General features: G+C 41.0%; 1 protein-coding gene across 1 annotated transcript in view; it reads right to left on the bottom strand.

The window, feature by feature from the left end:
• The window catches only part of ncam2a (neural cell adhesion molecule 2a), an 84,763-nt gene that overhangs the window by 13,820 nt on the left and 55,225 nt on the right, over positions 1 to 15,718 (bottom strand). Inside the window, exons 13-15 of the mRNA XM_078290970.1 lie at positions 15,565 to 15,684; positions 14,095 to 14,216; positions 11,656 to 11,830 (exon numbers count right to left, since the gene is read on the bottom strand). Coding sequence (XP_078147096.1) covers positions 11,656 to 11,830; positions 14,095 to 14,216; positions 15,565 to 15,684 — 417 coding nt within the window. The remainder of the gene's footprint in view (positions 1 to 11,655; positions 11,831 to 14,094; positions 14,217 to 15,564; positions 15,685 to 15,718) is intronic.

Below are 15,718 nucleotides of genomic sequence, written 5' to 3' on the forward strand. Positions count from 1 at the left end.
ATGACAACTTTCTAAGATAAGCTTTATCTGTCCAAAATAGTTTGTGTCGTCATTTATGGACACTATGTGCAAAAACTACAGTTTAGTTTTCTGCTTTTAGATCAATGAAAATACAGTAAAATTAGACTGACTTGATGGACAACTGATTGTCTGCACTATTCTCTTTCACTGCGTCATTCGAAGTCCAAAGCACTCGAGCAGAACAGTGACGGGAACAAAAAAACACAAAAAGACCAAAAAATGCGTCACTGACTCAATAGTATTGGAGCTCGGTGAGAAGTCACACACACACCTCCAGACTACTGCACAATGAATCTGTCAGGTTTGCTCGGTCTGGCCTTCAAGGATTCAGCTGCTGTGTGTGTGACCATCACCATCCTCAGACCTTTTCAATGCAACTGAATAGCAGGAGAGTGTGAGTCAGCTTGACTGCACTGTCAGCGCTTAATAAGGGGGTTCATGACCTGTTCAAAGCATATTCCCTCATCTAGACCTTTCTTCACCGTCTTATAATTTATTAGTAAGGTACAGTATTTTTTTTTTGTGTGTGTTTTTCTGTATGGCTGTTTCTCAAGGCCGATGTGCGCTCATGCCCAGGTGCTTTTATGACTTTGTAAATGGAGACCTGCATACAAAGGTTACAGACGGAAAATGTCATTTAAAGGACAAAGTTCCAATATTTTGTCTGTACTATCTTTTGTACGGCAGAATGCAGCGTTCCACAAGCCACAGACAAGCCGCCTTCCTTCATGAAATTGGTCAGCTCTCTGCATAATCAAAGGATTACTTCAAATTTGATAAGTAGAAATGAAACACAGTGTGCAGACATGAGTCAAACTGTTTTCCAATCAGGAGGCAAGTCGTCTTCCAACAGCCAATATCATGACTTGAAATGAAGCACAATCATGATGAGAGCAAAACAAGAACACATTATGAAGAGAGAACATTATGTTCTTGTGGCATATTTACACAAAATACGGATGTAAACTGTGAGTTACAGTCAGAGGTGGAAAGTACAATTTTGAGGTACTGGCACGTTTTTCCATTTTGTGAGACTTTATACTTTTCCTCCACTACATTTCAGAGGGAAATATTGTACTTTTTACTCCACTACATTTATCTGAAGGCTGGAGTTACTAGTTACTTTGCAGAATAAGGTTTTACATGCAAAACACACAATAAGCTCATAAAATATGTTGCATTTAAACTCCCCAACAGTATATGGAGCAGTTAGACCAACAACATTAAAATACTTCTTACAGGTTAAATCATCAATAAGATCATAATGAGTACTTTCACTTTTGATACTTTAGTACATTTTACTGGTAATACTTCTATACTTGTACTTAAGTAAAATTGTGAACGCAGGACTTTTGCTTTTAATTAAGTATTTTTCCTTTATGGTGTTGCTACTTTTACTTAAGTAAAGGATTTCAGTATTTTTTCCATGACTGCTTACAATTAATTAGTCTGACTTGAGATTGTTTTTGCAGTTTGTTGCATTTGTAAGTCGATTTAAAAAATCAAATCAGACCTAATTTCTGACCCACGGAGCCTCTGAAAGCGCACATTCCTGTGATCAACTGCTGCTATTAGATGATCTGTAATATAAGAGTGGGGAGAGGCAATGAGGTAATTTCTGTGGCAGGGCCTTTTAGATAAATAGAGGGCAATGCTGCTCTCCTCTTGTACCGAATGATCCCCTACCCTCAAATTGATACAAGAGGCAATGATGGCTGTGGAAGCTATCCCCTGTAATAAACCGCAGGTCAGAGTGATAAACTGCCTTCAGCGGTTTAAGGTCCAGCGCTGCAGTGTGCATGTAAATTACATCATCCACGTTGGGAAGGAGGGAGAGCTGCCTGGACAATCTCCTTCTTTTCCTCAAGGGTAAAACAAGATTTATTTCTATGTAAAAGGCAAGTTTAAGTCTCCCATTAAATCTGTCATAGTTAGTCAATTTGTCAACATAGGTTTAAAAAAAAGTCTATTCTAGTCCCCAGATGCCTATAGGTGTTTGTAGTGTTTGGTTTCCATTCAGTAGGAATTTGCAGATGATTGGCATTTTCTCCTTCTTTAAAACCAGTTTGAGAAATGTAACAGAGTTTTGAAAGCAATAAAAGCCTTACTGAGGATCAGCAATGATTTTTTACACTAGACTACACAATAGTGTCCACATAATAATGGAATTTGCAGCTAACAGCTATATTTGCTGCTGAATGGCTACCATGTATGCACCAATGTATTACTCCATTTATTGTTAAACTACAATCTGAGGGGATTAACAGCTTTGTGAATATGTATTCAGTGTTTTGTGGCAAAGTCTTCTTTCTTTAAATGTTTACTGACTTTATTTCATTGATGATGAGGAGCTAACCAACTAGGAATGAGAAACGGCTCGATGCTTTTCTAGCAGCTAATGTTGAAATGTGACGTTGCCAGGTGCATTCTAATGAATTTGCTAATTTAATAATCAATCCAGACGCACACAGACTGCAAGTATTGCAATTAGACAATCCTTTTCACCACTGTATTATTTTCTATGTGAAAAAATCCATCCAATTTGAAATTAATTTACTTGAATCTTTGAATACAAAGAATATAATTAAACATCAAGAACTAGTATTTCATAGCATAGCAACAACATTTATGGATATATGTGTAAAACACACAATGCACAAAATAGCCTAAATGACTCACAGGAATTAGCTGATTTATAAAATAATTGCTACAGAATGGAAAAACATTACATTGTGTAATCACGATAAAAGTAGAAGTGGCCTCATTTAACACCTGAACTAGGCAGCGGATGGTTTGGGGACGAGCTTCTGAACCATCTGCAGCCCCACGCTCTCTCCTAGTCACTGACCTGATCTGGTCTCTGTACACCTGGTCTCCACATCGGCAGCCATCCAGAACTTTCTACTGAATTTATTTGTTTTGTTTGTCATGTACTGAGTGAAGTGGCACTGTCCTTTTTTTTGGGAAGAAATGCTTGTCAACTGTGATGTTGGTACCAGACTTTTGTAGCACGCAATGCTGTTCTGGATACATTTTTACCAACATGTCGGGCAGCAGGGCAAACTTGCCCTCTTGCCAAAGCGTGCGCATCCTTGAATCTACTTCAGGAATATTGAATCTACCCCAGTCAGCCGACCAAAAGCTCCCCAAGCCCATCCTCTACGCTCCCTGCGCACTACAAATGTACAACGAAACAATGAAGGCTTTTAGTTCATCAACTGTCATGTCCCTCGAACTGTCTTCACTGCCTCTGTGTGCCTCGGCAGCGGCGGCGGTACAGTCCCTGATCTGCTCCGGCGTGCCAGGCCAAACACACACAGAAAGGCAGCGAGCGCATCTTCAATGTTCCGCTTGGCGTGCGCCGCGCGGCCTGCAGCCTCTGTGATGACATTTTGACTCTGCCGTCTTCCTGTATTTTCTCCTGGCTATATAACTGTCCACACTGTGCCATCTCTCCCCATTTCATGCCCTCCTGCTGGAGCGGGATTTAGCAGGCAAATCCATTGACAGGCTCAACAGTCTTGTGGTTAGTAAACACGGCACAACTGGTGCTTCTATGCTGTGGACAATGATAAAAGCCAAATTTACTTTCTGTCTTGAAAGACCCGATCAAGGCTAATATTTTGTTATAGGCTACACAAACAGTGGTCTATAAGAGCGAGAAACAAGTGCAAACAATGAGGTGATACACTGTCTATAATGTATACAGTCAATATTATAGGCTATAGAATTGTGGCTGAAGGAGGTAGAAATACCTCAGAAAAAACTTTTTGTGTTTTGAAATATTAGTCTTATAACAATGATAGACTAAAATATGTAAATATTTAGGAAAAGTCAGGCACTGGTAGACTTATGGTTTTTATTCAACAAAGCTGTTACATTTCTAAAATTGAAAATAGTCAAATTGACTATCTTGGCTGTTTTTGGCCGTGTCCAGTAATTTTCCAAAGGTTAAAAAATTAAAATGACAATACCTTTTCAGTTTTTTGATCCACTGTTATAGATTAGAATCTAAGGTCGATACTTTCAGTGAGTATGAAAGCACCCTCATTTGAAACTTCAGGCAAGGACATGGACAAGGACATTTCTTTTAGATTTTGTCTGTTAAATGCAATGAACACACAGTATATTACTTTAAAATGAATTGCCATTTTGAATGCAGACAGTTTAACTCCTTCAGGTACAGGATGGGCTCTGTTCAGCCCTTGGTTCTCTTGAACTCTTGGTTGTGGCTTCCGTTTACAGCTCAGCTTCCATTTACTTCCACTGTAAATTCTAATGCTTTACTCTGAGCATTATATAATGTTGATCGATATTTAGACCTTCTCGTAAAATACTTAATGTAATGTTGTAGTGTTTGGTATTGATGTGTACTATTTCTAACCAACAGTAATGATTCAAAAGACTATGCTGTGATTGGTTAATTGGACTAATGAACCCATTGTATCTACCTGTGTATAGTGGTTCTTTTGTCCTGTGAGTTTGATGTACTGCTCACTTTGCTCTGATGATGGCCTAAGGCCGAAAGCTCAGCAATAAAGTGCTGTGTATTGCATGGAGTCTCTCCTTTCTATTGAATGCTTTACTTTGAAAAACGACCACTAGGCTGCAATGTAGTTACTTGAACTGATGAGTGATAACAACGTTTTTTTCTAAGTAATTCAGCAGGTTTTTTTTATAGCTGTCATTATTTACTTGGTAACTTACTATTCTTAACACATACTGTATTTACCTGGTAAAGAGTGACTGTAAAAGGCAGTGTTACTGAAATATTCTTTACACCACTTCTACCATGTTAGTCGACCCTGACAAAACCTTCCAAACTGAATTTCACATTATCCATCCATCTCACTTATCGCCAACTATCATTCAATGCCATGGAAAGAACAGCACAGCTCTTGACGACGGCAAAGAGGAAAGAATTGCAACTATTTTATTTAAGGAGTAGTGCACTTATCGCACCCTGTTGGAAATACCTAGTTTATTTCTTCTGATTAGGGTTTTTGAAAACTCTCTTCGTCTTCAAAGACATTGGTCATCAATTCTCATTTCCCTGCTCTATTAACCCTTTTACTGACTACGTCTGATTAGTTGTTGATATATAGGGCCATTAGCAGTATTATTCAATCGTTTGCTAATGCTAGCCATCCAACTACTTGGATTGGACTTGAAGCCATTCATACGCATCTCGCTCTGACAATATAAACTCATTAGGCTTGAGCAGTGATTGACTCTCCCTCGATCGGATCTGAGAAGTAGTCACTCGATTAATGATGACCGAACCGGCATCCATTGATTGGGAAGCTAGCAGGTGCTAATCTGTAGAGGGATAAACATAATCATTAGTGGATGTGACGGAGGATATTTCCTAAGTGCTCACTTCGGTATCTGCTGAGGAGTGTTGAAGGAAAAGTTTGTCTGAGGAGGCCCTGAGAGAAGTAAACACAATCATTAAATCCTGTCCAGTTTTACGGAGAGGGATGAGTCTCTCCTTTAGCCCGTTTCCAAGGAACGCCAAGCAAGCCTGGATGCGTCTGAAGTGCACTCGAGAGCCAGCTTAGAGGAAATGAAAAACCATGGGAAATGACTCTTAACGTGGAAGCACTATGACGTCCTTAACAATGAACTTCAAACGACTTCAAAAAGATTTGATCCACTTTTCTATAATTGCTCCTGTCCGGGGGAACAACTTATTTCGAGAGCGCTTCAAGTATATCTACCTTAATCTTTGAAACTGGAATTGAAGTTGAAAAAGCAAATCAAGACACAGAAATACATGCATGAATTGCTATATATATGTATATATTGACAGAATGCATACAGTAGCCATTCATGCCATGAATAAGTATCACCGTTTACTAACCTGAAAGAGTACTTGATCTTGCCAAGAATTGGCCTAATTTACATTTGGGGAAAGTATACTCATACTTAACTCAATTTACAACAAAGAAGACTCACAGCGCTAAGTGCCCTCATTTCAATTGTCAATACTGATCAAATGCCACATCTGTAGTTATAATCCTTCAGAAGATAGGTAGACATTTAAGTGCCTATTCTTCTAAATGGCATGTAGGGCTGTTGAAGCCCCTGAACGGCCTCCGATGTAGCCAAGACTTGAGCCCAAATGGAACATTACCACAGAAAAAAAGCTTTTGAAGAGCAAAGCACCCTCATGGACATCAGAAGGAAATAGCTAGCCATTTCCACAGCAGTTATTGCTGCTAACTGTAATAACAGGGTTTTTTTTTGGCCTAACTCGGGTCATAAGGCAGTAGTGGAGAGATGAGCCTGCAGCAGTGAGTAGGCATTTAAAGGCCCTTGTTATTTTATTTTGACGTTATTTTAATTTATTAGCGGCTCAGGACCACAGGGCTTAAATCCTATTGTTTTTGTTAGGATTCTATTTTTTCTTCTTCCTTTTCTGCCCTAAAACGATCGCTACCTCACAGACCGTAAGTCCTAGAGCAGCCAAATTTGGCGGATAGGTTTCAAATCTCCCCCGCTACTCAGGCAACAAAAACTACCACGATCGGCCACATGATGGCGCAAGCAACTTTACATTAGACTGCTGATAACACCTGAAACATGAGGTCTAGAATGCAAATGTTTTACACATACAGGTTTTCATTTCCGCGATTTTGAATTATATGCAATACCTATCTTTTCTCCTGCAAAATTAATCCAATTTCAAGTAAATTTCGCACACAGCATATATGGACTTCCTAGATTACGGCTATTACCCAGAGTTCTGACAGTCCAAACTGCACAAATGAATTTGACGCGCAAAGATATTGAAGACGCGCAAACATATTTGGGATGGAGCCCAACTATGGACTAAGGACATAAAGACACTTGGATATCTCATTTTGGAACCGAACGTCTTTATCTAGCAAGACTCTTGGAATCAGATTCACTTGGACATCTGAGTAAAGACAAAGCTTGTGCCGGGTGTTTCAATAAAGAGCAAACAATTTCAGCTTTACAAGAAATAGCAGTTATCCTTGAAATTGTCTTTTTGTAATGTAACAGTTTCAACTGCAAATACAATAAGCTCCAGTGTTTGCCCATGTCTTTCCTCCTTGGCTAGTAAGAGATGCAGTTCAGTTATGATATACAGTAGGCTGATGTAGAATTTTTTTTATTTTACAAAACAGTTGTCAGATGGGCGGTTTTGGCAATGTTTTTAAATAGTCTACCTTCAAAACTAATGAAATCAAATGTGAGTTTACATAGCAAATGGGAATTACAGCTAGAGAAATAAATGACACTACGAAACAAAACAAATCCAAATTAAATCAAATTTTGAAACAAACAAAACCCCATTATTTTGGATGTATATTTTTCCTTTAACAGCTACCAAGCTACTTGTACTAAACTTACATTATTTTATCAATAAAGATCAATGCACAATAACATTACTTTCCCACTACTTTTTGTGCACTTGCCCTCTAAGAAGTGCCACTGCAACAGCAAACTGCATTTTGAGAACAGGCATTATTTATCAGGCCATAGTGGGAAAGCTTCCTTATTTATATATTAATATTCCTCTACTATAGTCAGTATAGTCAGTATAGCTTGAGGTCCCAAGAGAAATTTCTGCTGACTCGTCCTAAAGCTCAGGGATGTGTGAGAAAGCAAAAACTTGCAGTTTAACACTTGAAAACTGTCGATGCTTTAAGCTGTTTCAGAGTTTTGTCACTGTTTCTGCTCTCCCTCCATCTCCTCCTCCTCTCTCTCCTCCTCTCTCTCCTCCTCTCTCTGCCTATTACTCACGATGCAATATTTGCAATATTTGACAGTGATGTTGTTTTGTCTGTTGCTAAATACGCTCCCTTAGAAAAGAGACTCTTTTTATCTCAGCAGGACTAACCTCGTTCAATATAAGATGAATAAATGAGTGAGTAAACATCGTCAGTGATCTTGAAGAATGCAGCCTATAGTCTGGCCAAAAGTAATGTTATGTTTGAATATGGTGTAGCTTAGATGCTTAAAGTGTAATGACTTCTGAAGGTCTGGAGCCAGTAAACATCATTAGACTGTTTATATCTTATTGTCGGGCTGTTTTTGTAACCTTTTTCGATTTCTTTATGTATCTCTGGAGATGAATCTGAGTCTGGCATTAGTCATTTGATCTGAAATATCCTTACTTCTCTATCCGAAGGTGACTGGTAATTAATTCAGTAGTAGTTATAGGAAAATTCATCAAACCTATTCAGTATCATAAACTGCAAAATCAAAAGTTTTTATCTTAGATAGTGGATGACTAGCTTTATTATGGATGAATGAACACAGTCCATTGTCAAGCCCTGTCTTTTTGATTTGCATTGCCTTCTGAAAAAAATAATTTTATTGTGAAAATTTACGAGGGAGTTGATTAATGTAATGGACAGCGATAAAAGTATCCATTTTGATTTGCTGGCATCACTTCCAGGAAAGTCTCACTTGAGCTCACAGGAGAGGCCTTTCCAGATTATTTCTTCAAGTGCTTTGATGAGATTATTGCAATGCTCCGCAAACAAAAAGTATGACGGCTGTTTCGCTCAAGTGTTTTTTTATGGTGCGTGACTGGAAGGAGAAGAAGAAGAAGAAGAGGAGAGAGAGAGGCGAGAGAGAAAATAAAGCAGCCGCAACATACAGGCCATAATGATGTCATGGTAACGGCATAAGGCTAACATTTGGCAGGCAAATCACAACACAAAAAGTCTCTTCATCAATCAGACACTGGCGGAGGAATGCAAAAAGGTTGACAAGGCAAAAAAAAACCCTGTGTTCGAGACGGAGCGCTGTAATTTGGAAGGGCAGAGTGACAGTACAGTGATTTAGGAGGTAAAAAGAAAGCAAGGGAGTGCTTTGATTTGAAAAAGGCTTGAAGGAAGAAGAGTAAATTGAAAAGGAACCAAGGGCAGTGTTGCAATCAATGACATTTTTCTTAAAGGATTCTCTGTGAGGAAGAGGGGAAGGAGGTTAGGCAGCCTGTTACCAACTAAAATAGGAGAGAGAAAAGGGTTGAGGAGAAGAGGGAAAAAAAAGGAAAAGCGCCAATTCAATACTCTGCCAATGCATAATACATAGAGGAGAATGGAACAGAGAGGTTGGGTGGTGAAAGATGCATTTTCCTAGGGGATGTTTCTTTCATCCTGCATGTGAGTATTGATGTGTGTCTGCGTATGTACAGGTGTGTTTATGTGAGAGAGAGAGAGGGAGAGAGAGAGAGAGAGAGAGAGAGAGAGAGAGAGAGAGAGAGAGAGAGAGAGAGAGAGAGAGAGAGAGAGAGAGAGAGAGAGAGAGAGAGAGAGAGAGAGAGAGAGAGAGAGAGAGAGAGAGAGAGAGAGAGAGAGAGAGAGACAAGGGAGTGAGTGGGAGGGATGGGCTGATTGATTTCCACAATTGGGATTGGCAGAATATTTCACGTCTAATATCGCTGATCGAGCTAACAGCCACCAGACTACTGCAATATACTTTTTGTGTAGCAGCAAATGGGAGTAAACACTCATTTTGTCTGTTTAACCTGCACTACTTTCCAAAATTACACGAATAAACACGCATCATTTTAGGCTGAAAAATGTTGAGATTTACTCCTTTACCGAATTAAAATGCAGTACATTTAATATGCGGTTATTATGCAATGAATTGGTGTGGGACTGGTATCAGCTGAACTTGGTGATTGGCAGTGAAGCGCAATAATTGGAGCAATAATTGGTGTGTGTGTGTCTGTGTGAGCGAGGGAATGAGTGAGTGTCAGGAAGAGATAGAGAAGTTAAGAGACAAAGCGAATGAGTAAATGAACGAGTGAGCGAGTGATTCTCAGGTTTGCCGGCTTCATATACTTAGAAACTGTTTCTGCCTGGTGTGTTCGCAGCATGACACGTTTCCACATACTTTCCGCCTGTGTTCCTTTATTGCCTTCTTAGCTAAACGGCTCTCCGGTGCTACTCCTCTTCAAACAAACACATTAAGAGAGAAGCGCTCTCCCCCCTGTCTTCTCTCTCCCGGGCTCTTTCCCACGATGCACCACTGTTCGCTAACAAGAGAGGACAGCCAATCGAAGTGACCCGCCTTAAGCTTGCTGTTGCCGGTCTTGTTTTCTATTTGAAAAGCAGCACACACTCTCACAGGCCATTTAGCCAATGCAATAATGACAGAGGCAAACACTTGCTCGATCCAAAGCAGCACAAATGGCTCCGGTAACAGGCTCCGAGAAGCAAGGAAAACAACAACACCGAAACGGATCTCCTTTGTTTTTCCGCGTGTGAGCGCGGGACTCTGCAGGGGAAAGTGCACATGGGAGCAATGAAAGAATAACAACATCTCATTTCAACAATACATGTGTCTCTGTGTGTGTTTAAGAGCGTGTGTTCTTACTTCAAAGTTTGTGTATTACGGTGATGCATGGTGTATACTTCAAAGTGCGTATGTGTCTTTGTATTAATGCACATGTGTGTGCATGTGCAAGTGCATGTGCATGTGCGTGTGCGCATGTTATCCCAAACGGCCTGGAGGGTTTGGAAATGAGAAAGCATCCTGTGCGTCCAGGCGCTTTGTCTGTGGAACATTAAGCATAAGGCTGAAAGACACTGAGAAAGAGCACCGCAAGCAGCATGGGCCTACTGGAGCCACACACTCTCTGCGGGTAGAACTGCATAACCTCAACATAAGGACGACCAGGACCGAGCTGACTGAGGCTGAAATAGATGTGTATGTTTGTGTATTGGCTTACATGAGTGCCTGTGTGTTAGCCTTTCATCTAAAAAGGAAATGAGTTTAACTGTCCATGCAGAAGCATTCTGTCTGCGCTGTAGTTTGGTGCAGAATTGCAAAGTGCCACCACAGTTTGATCAAAAAGGAGGAGGAGGAGTAGGAGAACCAGAAGAAAAAAGAGAGGAGAAAGAGGGAAAACATAATGATGTTTTCAAGGTAAATATCCACTCTAAAACACTTTAACAATGTTAAAAAACAGCTATTGGCTATTTGCCTCGCATCTCTAGGCCCATTTTGTTGTTTGGTAGTGTATTTTCTTATTCTTGTGGATAACTGGCCAAACGTAGATGATGTGAAGTCACATTGAGATATTTCCATCGCAGCTACAGTGGAGTTTGATAGCAGAAAAATGTTCAACTTTCTAAAAATAATGGTAAATGCCAGGTTGTGATGTCAGTCCCTTCGAATCAAAGAGCGAGGGCTTCTTTCTAGACTCACCATTTTGCACCAATGTTCAACAATCAAATCCATCGTAGAAGAGGCAGAGAGACCAATTTCTCCACTGACAGTAGCCTCAATAGACCAGAATGCAATGCAGCCACAAGACATGTTGTGTTTTGAGTAAGGGCTCGCTTTTTCTTGACTGGAAAAACTCCCTCTCTTGCTCTTACCATCGCCAACGCTATCACTCTGTCCACCTACACGTATAACCCACAGCTGAATGCAACACGCTAAGGCACGTTTGCTGGGGTTTGTTGAGAGGCATTCTGGGAAATGTAGTTCAAGTAGACGAAGCATGTTGAGTGAAAGCAGGTACGCCAAAAAAGCAAATCACAAAAGTTCATCACAAAATAACTCCTGGAATGCATTGAACGTCACAGATGGATGATATTTAACAGTGTGAGAGTATATGCAAGAGTGGAATTGTCCTTTTACCTGTGATGTCGGGCTTCTGGGGCATGAAGAACTGGTAGAAGGTGGGCTCCGACAGGCCCTTGACGTTGCGCGCTGTGATCTCCACCTCGTAGCGCGTGTTCCACTGCAGCGGCTGCAGCATGGCGAAGTCATTGGCTCCCGGAACCAGCTTGGTCATCCACTGCTCTTCTTTATCCTGAGAGAGAGAGAGAGAGAGAGAGAGAGAGAGAGAGAGAGAAAGAGAGAGAGAGTCATACCCTCAACTAAATTACAACTTTAATCGTCGACGCTCTAGATTTCATTTCTGTCTGCAAACATCAAAGGAGGGCAGAGGAAGAGTTGTTTTACTCGATAAACAACGGCTTACTCTTTATGTTTAATCTGGGGATTCTGAGAGTTATTGGAATCAGAGACAGAGGCGCCGTTGTGAAACACCCACGCAGATGCACATGCATAGGTAAAGAGAGAGCTTGATCCTCTGTTTTTCATCATGACTTGCAAGTTTACTGAAGTTCACTCCACGCCTCAGCCTCTTAAATGCCTCTATTCTGCTTTATTTGTTTCTTAGATTCTTTCTTTCTTTCCTTCTTTGTTTGTTTGTTTGTTTGTTTGTTTGTTTGTTTCCGTCCATCCTTCCACCATTCTTCCCTTCCTTCCCTCTCACCCTCCTTCCGTCGTCGCTTGCTCCTTCACCTTTCGTTGAGACCGACTGCAAACAAAGTGATGGGGAGCTGAAGAGTCGGGCTGGGAGCTGTACATTGAAAGCATGCCAAATGTGCTGTGTACTTACCGCCCTCGCCTCCTGGGCACCTCTTCCTCCAAATGTCAGAGGACAGAGAACAGTGGAAAATGGGCTTTTCATATCATGGCTCCGTGTCAAGAATTACAAAGTCAAGGGCCAAGCCATGGATGTGTGAGAAAATCTTCTGTGGACTGTGAAGTACTTGTGATGTAGCTGTAAAGTTGATGTGTGCGATCCCTGTATAGTATATCTGTGTGTGCGTACTACTATACATCTGCATACATGAGTGTTAAGTGTGTGCAGTCTGTCTTTGTTTTTGTCCTTGGTGTGTGTGCCCTTCCACGACGATACGCTCGTGTATTTGTGTGTTCATGATGGCAGACAAGGCCGAGGGATTACCGGGGCGTGGAGGATCGGCCTTTCTCCCCCCGCATCGGCTCCCTGCCTCGCCTTCAAAGGCCTCGGCGAGAGTTCCCGACCCTCTTTTCCACAGCGTGTTTTCATGTGCAACAGTATTATTTTAAATCGCTGTCACTTTCTCAATGAGACGGAGCAATGCCTGCTTGGACACATTAGCATTGGGGAGATGGAAGATTTGGACCAGCTCAAATCCACTTAGTCCTGCGGAGAGTCTTTGTGTACGTGCCATCTATTTTAATTCGTAGTCCCATGTTGGTTGCTTGCCTTATCTAGTGAATTTGAGCAGCTTTTTCCAATTCTCCACGAGAGGAAAAAAAAAAAGCTGTTTTAATGGATGAGCAAATTTTGAAAGCTTGTGTACACTCTCATTTAAACCATGAATTGTAAGTGACACACGGATAGAAAAATAGAGATTCTTGAGCAGAGCATTATGCATTCTGCCACCCACACACCCCTCAGAATCACTCGGCAGGAACATATCAAACTAGTGACTCACACACACTCCAAACAAGAAGGAAATGCATTCCAAATGTCACAAATCCTGTGTGGCTATTGTATTAAACACAAAAAAAATCAATGTTTTTGATCCGTTTTGATGACTTCCGTGTGAGACCAAATTGCACACTTCAAAACTAAAGAAAACACATCCTCTAAATTGGACGGTCCTTATTTAGTCAGCTTGGTCACTGCTTGTCTGCCTTGCTTTGTTCAGTTTCCACTACCACGGTACTTTTGTTTATTCTGCTGGCCCAAAATGTATTATTTTTTCAGTAAAGTTCTAGCCACCATGATGGATTCATGAAGCAACAATACCGCTAATAAGCAGTGTAAAAGAGCCTATGTAAGTGATAACTATTGAACTACTTGACAATGCTTGCAGTCAGAGCTGCAGTACTTCTGCCTATTTTGACTCAGACTTGTCTTGGTCTCTGCCACTAAAAGATGTTGACTCGATTTGTCCCTGCCTATCTGAAAATGGTCATTTTATTGATTGATTGATATTTGTTTTTTACAAACAGTTTAAAGGATTTCAACCTGTGTATGTAATGATCCTCAAACGTCTATGCATAGTCAATTCCTATGCATTGAGTAGTTGGATGTTGAAGGATATATTGTACTACAGAGTGGATCTGCAGATAGATCTACGTCACTGTTCATCCTTAAGAAGTCTTTAATCATTATTTTGCATCTGGAAAGAAATGGCCACAGTTTATTGCCTATTTTGGTGTTAGTCTTGAATAGGATTTGCTCTGGTCTTGGAACTGGCTTGGACTGGACGATAGCCCCATGTTACTCACAGTCTTGTACTTGACTATGTACTCCACGATGGGCATTCCTCCGTCGTCCTGCTTGACCAGCCCCAGCCGGTAGGCCTTGCCCATTCCCCTCTGCCCGTGCACCGCTGGGGGGCTCGGCTCTCCTGAGGGAGACACAGGGAGGAGGGTGTTAGAGAGGTTCAGCAGAGCTGGGGAAACAGTGTGTCTTTGTGTGTGTGTGTGTGTGTGTGTGAGAGAGAGAGAGAGAGAGAGAGAGAGAGAGAACCCGAGTGTGCGTATTTCAGAGGAGGGAAGCAGGTGGTAACATGAGATATGAGATAAGGATGCAGTACAAGGAGAGGAGGAGGTTTTAAGTTGAATTAAATTCATATTACGAGGCAAATCCCAGCGCCTGGCTATAACTAATGTTGACTTGAGGTTCTTATTATTCACTGTATTTTGCTAATTGGGTCTTCTCTTTAACATTCATTTTCCGTAGCTGCATTAGGAACACATAATTTTAGCAGTGGAAAAATATTTTGCTATAGCCTTGCCTGGATTTACTACAATCCTACTGTGCCAGATTGCCAGAATTATTCAATAAAATACTCATCATAAAAACCCCGCACTAAATAATTTTAATGCAGCGGTTTTACATCGCAACACAAATTTGACAGGACCTATTCCAAGCGCTCCCGTGATCTGTATTCATATCACTGAAATATGAGGAGGCTCTAAAAACCAAATATAAGCATGTTGGAGTTTCATAAGTGAGGGAAAATAGCTGCCAGTTGGTTAAGGTGCTGATGCCTATTAATGACATAATAATCTGGCCAATCCTGTTACCAGCTGTGCCAGCGCTGCTACACTGGAACAATTCGGCTTTGAATGTATTTTTGTAGCATGTTTATGTTTAATCTACTGTCATGCGTCTTGTCTGCACTACATGTGAGCTCTTGTTACATTTTGTCCTGAACCTAGTGTGTTAATCCTATATTTTGTGTGATTGTCTTGCGATCCCAGCATATATTTTGATGCCGAATAGACTTTGAAAACCTGTGTAAATATAGCACCATAATGAAAGTTGAAGATGTCCGTAGTCGTCCATCATTTCATTCATTTCATTTTGTGAAATCGGGACCTAAATATCTTTCTGGCATCACTTCAAATAAGCTTCCAAAGCTGTTTTAGCATGAACGTTTACATCACATAACATCAAATTGTGTCAATTTTGAGCTTGTTTGGGTCGATGTTGCACTTGATCACCTGCACATCATCTGTCAGACGCTTGCTGGGATGTGTCAGTACCAATTACCCTGGTCAAATTCATTGTGCAACCATTGTAGTAGCGAATAAAAGCGGATTTCATTTGGATACATATGTGTGAATGGTCCTGAAGCTTAACTTTTGGGTCATATCCCACCACTTTAAAGAATGCCCCATGAAATGAGTTGTGCGGGGGGAAAAGGAGAGGAATGGAGACGCAGTAGAGGAAAGTAGAAGCAGACTTACGGATGGGTAAAGTCTGGAAGCTCTCCGTGTGGCTGAACTCCCCCTGACCCTTCCCGTTGACGGCCGCCACTCGGACCTCGTACGTCGTGTTGGGCTCCAGTCCTGTCAGCACCACGGTCGCTGGTGAGAGGGACAGCAGCAGCATTCATGTTAA

Source organism: Centroberyx gerrardi, chromosome 21, assembly GCF_048128805.1.
Source record: "Centroberyx gerrardi isolate f3 chromosome 21, fCenGer3.hap1.cur.20231027, whole genome shotgun sequence".
Lineage (NCBI taxonomy): Eukaryota > Metazoa > Chordata > Actinopteri > Beryciformes > Berycidae > Centroberyx > Centroberyx gerrardi.